At 32.0% G+C, this 11,537-nt stretch overlaps 1 protein-coding gene across 1 annotated transcript; it reads right to left on the reverse strand.

The window, feature by feature from the left end:
- Positions 1-465: 465 nt before the first annotated feature.
- LOC131641480 (kinesin-like protein KIN-14E) lies at positions 466-9,315 on the reverse strand. The gene is made up of 23 exons (XM_058911784.1): positions 9,130-9,315; positions 7,895-8,166; positions 7,594-7,725; positions 7,285-7,526; positions 6,833-7,160; positions 5,937-6,036; positions 5,666-5,847; positions 5,433-5,548; positions 5,184-5,286; positions 4,934-5,086; positions 4,678-4,824; positions 4,387-4,590; positions 4,008-4,172; positions 3,880-3,927; positions 3,626-3,766; positions 3,356-3,550; positions 2,654-2,780; positions 2,345-2,547; positions 2,042-2,224; positions 1,693-1,788; positions 1,353-1,550; positions 914-1,185; positions 466-786 (listed from the first exon to the last, which is right to left on the reverse strand). Exons 2-23 carry the CDS (start codon positions 8,123-8,125, stop codon positions 579-581), a joined length of 3,774 nt encoding a protein of 1,257 aa, XP_058767767.1. The 5' UTR covers positions 8,126-8,166; positions 9,130-9,315; the 3' UTR covers positions 466-578.
- Between the last annotated feature and the right edge of the window lie 2,222 nt (positions 9,316-11,537).

An 11,537-nucleotide genomic window follows, 5' to 3' on the forward strand; every position in this document is an offset into this window, starting at 1 on the left:
TTGTTCCTTTTTAAATATCGTTTTATCAAAAAGTTCTTCAATCATAGTGAATTACTAGAGTTACTTTTTCTATTATACGCTTATTTATTTTTCTCTTTTCAAATAAATTCAATCATACACTCTCTTTTTCCAATAACTAATTGAAAAATTTGAGGTAGAGTTATTGAGAAAATAAGAGTAAAAATGACAAATTAAAACATTGAATTATAAAACGACACTTAAATAGGACAAAAAAAAAATTCTAAAACGACACTTAAATGTATTAAGTAAATTACATAAACGTTCTACATTAAAATATAAAATTTTATTTTATATTAAAAGAAAATTGATTTTAAAGACAGCTTTTCAAATCTTAACTATCCATCCATTTCAGTTTCAACGAGACACCAACAAAGAAATTGTGTGCACTTCTTCGTATTTAATTTATATGTGCTCGTTTCCTATTGAGGATAGGAAACATTTACATAAGTATAAAAAGGATTAATCCTATATACAAAATTCAACTATACATATATTCAGCCGGTTTGATCAATGATAGTTCATTTAAAAAAAGAAATTTTTGCACAATTTATATGCTCCTAATTACCAAGACTAGATCTAGAACTACCATGACTATCAGGTCTCTCTTTGGATAATCTTTCTTCTTGAATTTCTTCCAACTCTTCATTCTCGGCTCTACCAGCTTGTTGTTTCCAATATGCAACCAACTTCTTTAACCGCGCTATTTCTTTTGAACTAACATTTTTGCTAGGGTCATTCACAATTGATCTCACTCGTGATGCGTACCTAAACAAAAGTTCATTGAAATGTTGTCAGAACATGAAAATAGAAACTGTTTTATCAAATCAGCCGCTAAGCCTTTTTGAAGTTCAAAACTAACCAGGAAAGAAAATAAACATGAGAAATAACATACATGAGAGAGTTATGAGTCTCATCTAAGCTTGATTCTATCGGAGAAACATTGACAAACATGAGAGTTTTCGCATTACCACCAAGTGAATCACTCATCAACATGGTTAACTTGTGATTCCTGTAAGGTGTGTGTTGACCACCAGAAGACAAAGAGCTTATTACATCTCCGAGTGCTGATAATGATTTGTTGATACTCTGTGCTTCCTTCAGTTGACTACCCATAGAACCTGACTTTTTCACTCTTTCTGAACCGGCGAGATCAACAAAACTCAGCTGCAAGTTAAATCCAACATAAAATAACTAGGCAATCGCAATAGTAGCTCTAGAAACAATGTTTCATTTTGTTACTTAACTATGAAAAAATATTTTACATATAGTGATATACTCATTTTCTGGCTGTTTCTTTACATAAATTAAGAAAGTTCTATTAGATTGAATACCTTTCCCCTTGCAACAGACTGGCTTTGAAGGTTTGTACTTTCAATTACTATTGAAAGAATGAGATGAGACCTTGAACTTTCCGCATTCATCTGTGTCCCTGATATATGCCGTCGTTCGGATCCCTTATGTATTATATTATTTAATTCTTCAATTGTAGAAATTGACACGACTGTGACGTTTTCAACAACAACCATTCCCTGATATCAAACAAATAAAAACGAAACTGATATGACAAAAGAGAGCAACAAGTGACATGAGATAATTTTTGACAGATTTTACAGGTTCTAGAACTTTCACAAGGTTGCTAAAGCATAACAATCGTAACATTAGGATAATTACCGTCGAGTCCTTCTTGATATCCAATCTTGAATGCTTTGCATTCTTAGGTAACAGAAGATCTAAAAGTGTATCTTGATACAATTCCACCATGTATGCCTGCATTGTTAACACAAGAGAAGAGTCAACATAAGACGCAGAGTCTTATCTAACTCCTATGTTTTATTATAGGAGTGAAACAACTCTATTATGAAATGTGTATGCATTTCTTTCCCAATAATGATTTTAAATTAAATTCTTTAATCATTTACCAGTTGAATTTTCATGGGTTTAATCACTAGATTTAATGACCACAATTTTCAACCTGAACAGAGAAATGGAATTTTATTCATCTCCAGTTAAGAAATTTTACCTTCAACGAAAATGAATACTTGTTACCATCTCTCTTTAAAATTCTAAAAAGTTCGGCAATTGCACGAGGTGTAAGTCCAGGGTTGTCTTCCGATCCATAGATGGTAAATGTCTTTCCAGAGCCAGTTTGACCATAAGCAAATATGCACACGTTAAAACCATCTACAGCTGATTGCACCAAATACTGTCGTACAAATCATAAAAGGAATTAGTTATGAGTTTAAGAAAGGGTTAGATATCATATATGTTCCTATAAACAAGGCATAACTATGATCTATATGTTTTTATTGATAACAAGACTTGCCCTGGTGTCCTCAAATACTGTTTCTTGAGTTGCATCACCACCAAAAACACGATCATATATGTACTGCTTTGGCTTATCGTCTTTCCAAAGAAACTCAACAGTAAACTCATCTACCGCAGTAACAGCTTCTCTTTCTCTTTCGGTAACCTCTTTTTCAATAAGAGGTCTTAGCCGGCAGTAAACTCTGATCTTGCCTTTCATATCTGAAATAAAATCCAACTTAAAAGGTTAAATATATTTATATCAGACAAGTATATCAACATAGTCAAATAGACTTGGTTCCGAATATAATTAGTTTATGTCACCTACCTTCTATAACATTAAAATAACGCTTTCTTAAAACCTGTTCTTCCTTGTAAAGAGTTTCCATCTCGGCTAATTGAGCCCCTTGCATCTTCAATATGGCAGCTGTCTGTTCGTTCTTTCTATCAATATCCTGAACAAACAAGCAAAAAAATGACATGTTTATAAACTGACAAAATAAAGTAAAAGAGAATAAAACATTGAAACGTGTATTTGTTGTTTTAGGTCTGAATTATCCAAGAACTATTGACTTGATAAATCACAAATTACAGATCTAATATACAAACTATTATGTAGTAATAATCCTTTTTAAAATTTGGGTTGGACCTAACTCAACAATACAAAAAGGGCTAGCAAGATGACGGATGTCTCCCACTAATTAACACATTTTTGAAGCCATATATCATCCAATGTGGGACACAACACACCGTCTTCCACTCAGAAGTGGATATATGGAGCATGACTTGAGTAGTCTGATAGCAGGAAGCCAAATGGATTTTGAATATGGCTCTGATTGATATCATCTAAAAATTTGCTTTAGAACCTAATTCAACCATACAAAATCGGTTTGTACGATGAGGGATGGCCCTCACTTATAAAACACATTTTCAGACCAGATCGCACCCAATGTGGGGCTCTCAAAAATTATGAGAAAATAATGTTATTTACAATATTATTCAATTATAAAGTGAAATAAGGGTGAAAAACCTCTTTCATTTCTCGCAATTCTTCAAGTTCCTTGAGATTGTTGTGCAGTCCGGTCAACTCAGAGTCTTTGACTGAAATAATAGACTTCGCCGCCATTAGTTCTTGTTTATATCCTTCTAGCTTTCTTTCAAGGTCATACACTTCAGACTTCACAGCTTTGCGTTCTTGCTCAAGTTTCCGTTGAAGAGAATTACTCTGCATTACAAAAATAATCAACATCTTAATCTTATGTTTTATAATTTTGTATTATGATTTTTTATCTTCTATTACCTCTTCAGCATTCCTCTTCTCAAGCACAGATAGTTTCTGTTCTAAAATCTTTTTTTCGCTTGTCAAGGTTTCGATAGTTTCTTCAGCTGAATGCAGCTCATCTTTACAATGTTTTATCTCATATTTAAGCTTTTGTAGCACCTATCGATACACCATAAAAGTCCACAGTCAATAGATCAAAAGTAAAACCAACAATTTAATTTTAAAAAAAATGATAGTGTATGCATGAATAATTATTTTAGAGTATATCTTACTTGGTTATTTGTTTCAACAAGATCTTTTTTGGAATCGTTCTCTATAGCCTGGTAGATTGCATATTTATTAAGACAAACCAGAAACTGAAACATAAAATAAGAATCGTTCCATGAAGTAAAGACCTTACCTGCAGCGCCTGATCTTTTCTACTACATATTGATCTAAGCCTTTCACACTCACTTGTAACTGCATCGAGATATTGCTTATTAGCTTTTAAGGATTCCTTCAAACCATCCACCTGTTCTTGCAATTTTTCTTCCTGTTCTTCCTTCTCACGCAATTCTTTATGCAACTATATGAGATAAATTAAAATTATAACTAATCGACCGAGAGACGTTCGTTAGACATCAAGATCCTATACAATTAGTACCAAGATTTAACTTTGCCAAGCCAAAGTGAAGGCACAAAAAAATCTTATCATGCAACAAAGCATTACATACTTAATGGTTCAGCTTGATGCAAAATAAAATAACATGATATATTATACATTAGAAGCTTAGACTTACTTGATCAACATTTCTTTGAGATTCTTCAGCAAGTTTAGATAAATCTTGAATGCGCTTCTCATATGATTCTGAACTAGGAGGCTTTGAATTACTAGAAACATCTCCATTTAAAGAGCTACCGCCACTAGAAGATCGTGTTTTCGAATAGCGGCGCAACATTACATCATTTATATGTGTCTGAAGAGCTACGCAAATTTCTTCCCCCTAAAACAACATGTCGCAATGTCAGTGATGTAAAACATTTTTAAGTTAAGAGAGCATGTCTGGTGTTAAGTTACGAAGGTGATATACCTGCTTGGTTTCAAACTGAAATATATGAAGAACACCTGCTACTCGCATTTTGAAAAAGACTGCAGTATTGCTGCTACCAAATTGCATTATGTCTCTCAACTCAGCTGAGTGCAAATATTCCTTAGGAACTGGACGAAAAAAATGAATCTATAGACAATTGGTTAAGAAAAAGCCCACAATTAAAAGCATAATTCATTTTTTAATCTTAAATAATGATATAATAACTTGACCAGTTTATTTTTCAGTAGAATCATACCCCTCTTTTATTGATTCCAATTATTATCCGTCCAGGTAAGAGTCCAATAGGATCATCAATCTTGCGAACATTGAAGAAAACAGAATTTCCATAAGGCAGGGCTCTCAATATACGCAGAAATTGTTGTCTTGCATCATCTTTCGTCAGATGCTCCTATATGAGAAGGGGAAAATAATTAATAACTAAGCTTTATCTCAGTTATTAATCAAACGTCAAAGCCAAAAAAAAAAAATAGATGGCTTTTCCATACCAATGAATGATATCGAGAAAGGATATCAAACTCCCATTCACGTCTTGCCCGAGTCATTGAAATTTGTCTAGGAAGAAATCGCTCCAGAAGTGAATTCCAGTTACTGAGAATCACAAAAATATCAATTGAAGTCACAATCACAAGGGTATAAGAAATAGAATTAGACAAGGTCATGCACAGCGACAAAATTTAAACGGCGCTGAACATTGTTGATATTTACGTGCAAAATGAACATTGCAAATCACTTACGTGCATGATTCAGGAGTGCTAACAGATCCAATCTCAGCCATGATTTGTAACGCAGAAAGCTGAGCAGCGTCATCCGTTCCAACAGGATAATTACCCAAAATATAATCGTGCTGCAACTGTAAAACAACACATTCAATATCAATAAATCTATGAGCTTGAAGGTAAGTGCAGATTCGTAGATAAACTTAATATCCTTTCAATCATGTTAGTTTAAATACAATGAAAAGACATACTTGTACATAGGACAACTGCACAAACATTGGATCTGTCACAGCTTCATCGGATTCACGAAATAGCCTTTTCTTGAATATCAGTTTACAGTGCAAGATATCTCCCTTATTTCGATCTTTTGCTGCTTTAAATTGCGCCAGGAGATCCCCAATATATTTGTTATCATCTAACCCAATGTACTCCTCTGAGCAACAATAAAATAATTCATTATTATACTAATAAATTAAAGCTAGGATATAGCATAACAGCCGTAAAAAGATAAAACCGGCTTACCATTCCCAGGATCAGAAGATTTGGAACTTGTAACAACTTTACGACATTCAAACAGACTAAAGCTAGAGTATGTAGACAGTTTAATGAGCCCTGCGAGTTCCTGGAGTAAACATGTAGAGTAAGTAATAAAAGATATAAAAATAAAAGTGTAAAAAACAAGAAATTCAAACTGAAGCACATAAACTATTACAAACTAACATTATTTTAAGACATGATCTTAGTTTCCTTCTCTGAATGAGATCACAATATAAGAAAGCATCTTAATACCTAACCAACACAGGAGTCAATTCTCATGGCAGACACAGACAATAACAATGTCTAGCCGGTGACTTTTGAGGTGAGTAACTTTGCTATTTTAGGCACTGGTTGACTATATATAGCGGGTCAAAAATAACAATGACTAAAACCCTACAAAAAAGTGAAAGACTATCGGACTAAAAAGCTTCAGGGCCAAACTGAATTTTCTCTAAATGATTTCTCAACGAATTGTACAAATAGATATACAGGATAAAATAGTATCAAAATCCCTGAATTTTAGTATCTATGGCAACTAGGACAGTCTAATAAATTAATAATGACGGTGACGATACCCTTTTTTTAGTTCAAGCCTCGAGTCTTATTGAAGTTGTAGATTTAAAGTGACTAGAAACCTTACTTCAAATTCAAAGTAGGTATGAACTATGAAATTGGATGCATATCAATTACCTACATTAGAATGAGTACATTAGATTTCTCTAACCTCTCATAATCATTTCCATTGAAATGGATGCATATCTATTTCACATTTCACTTACTTGAATCTTCATTATTCAATCTCCTTAATATTTTTAATATATTTACATCAGTTAGAAAAACATGCAATTCCAAAATAGTGGCATATAAGAGTTTCAAAGAACCTCGACAGCGTCGGCAACTGTTGTTGACATGTCGTATGTAATTTCTTCAAATGTTTCATCTAAGAAGAACACTACATTTGTAAGCTTTATCCCAGTCAACAAAGCTTCAATCTCCTCTTGCCCAGGTATTATATGTCTAGAACCAGCCTTAACAGAACGCTTCAAAGCATTCAATGATTTTAATGCAAGGGCTTGAATCTCGGAATCAGTAGCTACACCATGTGCTATGTTATGAATGTATTCTGACAGATAGACTGCAATATCTTTACTAGGTGACATGGAGGATGCGCATACATACATAAGTTCCCAAGACTTGATCAAGTATTGCCTATTTTTAAGACAAGACATACAGTAGTCACTAGCACGACAACAAAAGTGGATAAAGAGTCGAGGACGAAAGAACAGGAAAAGATGAAACATTTGTATGAATACTAAATCTGAAAGTTACATACCTATCAGGGTTATTTCTTGTTTGTTTTGATATCTGAATAAAAAGCTCATCTCGGAGTTCTAATCGTTTCAAACTATGCTTGTATAGTTTCTCAACAAGCTCAACTCGTTCATCTAAGCTTAATTGAGTTGCACAATCAGATGAATCAACAACTCCAGTATACTTCAAAATTATCTGGAATAATTTTGTCGCACGACTTACTAAATCACCATTAATCTTAAGCAATGCCGTTGGTATCGGATCCTACAGGAATCAGTTTGTTAGCTCTTCATAGGTTAAAAAGAATTTAAGGTATTTGATTTGCTTTTACCTTTTGAAAAGACAGCATGTCCTCGAATGTAAATTTCTCACGAGCTTGGGGATCTGAAGATCTTTTAGAAAAAAATCCACGTTTCCCAGCAGATTGAATTTGTTTGTGCATCAGTTTTAAAAATCCATCCACCTATGACAATCAACATTAACAGAAACTTGATGATATCAGACGCTAATAATGCACGTAAAGAAAGGAACTAAAAATCCATCACTGAGACACGTGACTGACTACGGAAAAAACAAACATATTATAAAGACAATTAAAGATTATATTAAGATTAAAATATAAACTTTTTCACCTGAAATTTGTCAATCAAGGGTATAGCTCCAGCAAGTTCTGCTGGAACAGCCATTGACAGAGTTGATGGTGTTGATGGTGCTAAATTTGAGCTATCACTATCAGAATCATCAGCAATATTAACAGCAGTGTAGTTGTTCACAAGAGTATTCTCATTGCCATTGCTAGAACTAAAGGAAGATCTTCTTGACCGGGAATTTTGAGCCATGGATGGTGGCATATCAATGATCATTTAAATATATCTTGCATTCCTTTATCCTTCAACTTCTTCTCCTGCATAACAAAAATCCAAACACCATTAAAAAAACTTAAAAACAACTCTGTTATTTTGTCTTAACCCTCCGATTCCCTGCGGAAAGGGGACCTAAGAGCTCAAGCACATACAACTCAAGAGTCCTCGACTTAAATAATAGACCTAGCCATCATTAGTTCTTGTCTATATTTTTCTAGCTTTCTTTCGAGGTCATATACACTTTAGACTTCACAGTTGAAGTTGAAGAGAATTACAATCAATATCTTAATCTTAAAATTCATAATTTTGAATAATTATTTTTTATCTTCCCTTACTCTCCAACATTCCTCTTCTCAGGCACATATAGCTTCTGCTATAAAATCTTTTTTATAATCAAGGTTTCGACATCTTTAAAATGTTAAATATGAGCATGTAACTATCGAAACCTTGACAAGCAACTAAAAATTTTAGAACAGAACATAAGAGGAAGGCTGAAGATATAATGGAAGATAAAAAATTTATAAGATGGTGCCTGTTTTTGCAATGCAGAATAATTCTCTTCAATAGAAATTTGAGCAAGAACATGAGGCCTGAAATGTATGAATTTGAAAGAAAACTAGAAGGTATAGACAACAATGCTAGCTCTATTATTTCGGTTGAGGACTCTCTGACCAGAAATTGTTTCCGTCAGCATTTGAACTCAGGTAGCAAATTCTTCTCCACAAAAACTCTAATCAATTGAGCTTAACCACTTGGTTAAGGAATAACTAAAAAAAAAATAGTGTAATTGTATTGAAAACCCTTATGTAACTAAAAACACAACTCAACAAGAGAACTATATAGCTAGTTTAATTGAATTGTAAACTGAAAAACTTCTTAAAACATAAACCCTTAGCAGGCATGTAGGGCACTAACATCACCAACAGAACTATCAAAACAAGAAAGAAAATAAGGGGAAAATAAACAGAGTTAAGAAATAAAAAAAAATAGAAATCAAACCTTACCGTAGTAGAAGAGGTGAGTTGCAACAACAATGGTGGTGAGTGAGAAGAGGATAGGGAGAGAGAAAGAGAGATCTGGGAGAGAAAGGGTAAAATGAAGAGAGTGATGATATAGTTCAAATTTGTATAGAGTGAGAGAAACGAGGAAGGAAAGAGCTAAATGCAGAATTGAGTGAGAGAAAGACAGAAAGGCACATGTGCGTTTTAAATGAATATACTACAATCCAAACATCCCTTTACTTTCAAACTATCAAAATTTACTTTTTCTCTTTTAATTTTTTCACTTTTTTTATTATAACTAAGAATAAAATGTATTGATAAAAAAAAAACTAAGAATAAAATGAAGTTTCCTCTTTTTCCTTTGTTTTTTTTGATGAAGAAGGAAGTAATAATATTCAACAGTTTTTTTTTTCTTGTTAGAATGGAAAATCAAACGGTAAAAAGCACTGACGCAACTTTTTGAATTTCAAATGTTTTTTAGGATATATTGGGGATATTTCAATTTAATACTATTATTTATTCTAGTATTAATCAATTATTCTAGTATTAATCAATTATTACATAATTTTGATTTTTAAATTATAGGTCTAAATTTATAAAATCACCCTCAATATTCGGTTTGTGTCAGTAATGTAAATGGTCAGAACAGTGTTGAGTTTGCATATTATTTAGGATATGTTGAGTTGAAACATATTTATATTAAAAGAATGATTTTTTAATAAACTTTCATGAATTTATTTAGAGTTTCTATTGATGTTTTCTTCCTCTCTTCAGATTTATAAAAATAATTGAATTATTTGTAGAAAAGTTAAATAATTAACTAACATTTTTTAATTTAGAAATTCTTAATATAATATTTTTTTCCAACTATATAAAACTATAGTAGTTAGAAATTGAGAGTTTTTTATTTCTATTATTAACATATCATTTTTGAAATGAAAAAATGTTAATTTTATACTCTGTAATTATAATTGATTCAGTTAATAAAGAATTGTCTCACATATTAAGAAGTTGTAGGTTCGATTTCAATTGTCGATGTGAGAATTTTTTGATAAAAGTATAAGTGTTCTTTAAGTCTTTCCAAAAAAAAAATTATAATAATTATTTTATTTGATCATACCGACAAAAAATTTAAAAAAAAAGTATATAATACATGAAAGAAAGTAAATAATACTTAAAAATTAATATGAACTATTAATATATTTTTTGTCATCATTAATAAACAATAAATAAATAATAATTAATAAATTATGTATAATATTATTTAGGTGAAACAATTTAAAATAAATTAAAAGCATGTTGTAAACTAAAATGGACATTTTTGTTTAGACTTTTTCTGTTATTATGGGATGGAGGTATTTACATGACCAAGAAGAAAATAAACACACTAATGTTTGTTTGGATTGAGAAAAAAATAAAAAGAAAGAAAGTTTAAGAAATGAAAATAGATAGAAACAACTGAAATGTTAGATGATTTTATAGTTATTTAGTATAAGTGAAAGTGAAAATAAAGTGTTAGAAAAAAATGTATTAAGTAGGAGTGAAAGTGAAAATAAAATGCAAGAAAAAATAAGCTATGTATTAGATGATTTTATAGTTTTACTTTTAGGGAAAAATAGGCAATGAATCTTTGCTTTATAAAAAAAAATAAAAAAAAAAAAAAAGTGGATTAGGGCTAAAACCTCGAGAATTTAGAATCCTAAAGTTAGATAGTCCTAGCAAGTTTCTCTTAGAATCCATAATTACACTGGTGTGTATACCATCCCACTAAGTATAGTTGTTAATTAGACTTATGTTAACTTTTTTTTAAAGTTGTTAATTAGACCTATGTTAACGAACATATATGCACATTCGTTGTCTTTCTTAAATATGTGAGATATCAAATAATTCCTTGCCTTGAAGTTAAGTAAGCAATTGTTCCATCTATTTATTATCTTCCAATGAACCAAAGCCTATTTAGATATTGCTATAACCACTAACATGGAATTTGTCTCCAACCAAAAGTGTAACCAATTCTTTGATAGAGTATGCTCCATGGCTAAGATTGCACCCATGAGCTCATAAAAAAAGCATTACCACTGCCAAGGAAACAGGAAAAACTACTAATATGGTTTGCATGGTGATCACGAAACATACCTCCACAAGTAGCAATGTTAGGAGTCCCAATTGAGGCACTGTGAGCCTGGATCCAACGGACCAAAGGAGGCGACTAATGAACTTCATGAAGCCTCCGGGAGTAGGAGGCTTGACATTGATCTTGAAAGTTTTGAGGAGCATGAAATCAAAAATGGACATACTAGCCACAATTTTTATCATAGTCCCCGAAAGGGAAACATGGCAAAAAAAGAACAACATGATTCCAGTTTGATCTATGATCATTAAAACGAGTGTTCCTTCTAGCTTTCTATATC

Source organism: Vicia villosa, linkage group LG1 (assembly GCF_029867415.1).
Source record: "Vicia villosa cultivar HV-30 ecotype Madison, WI linkage group LG1, Vvil1.0, whole genome shotgun sequence".
NCBI classification, from domain to species: domain Eukaryota; kingdom Viridiplantae; phylum Streptophyta; class Magnoliopsida; order Fabales; family Fabaceae; genus Vicia; species Vicia villosa.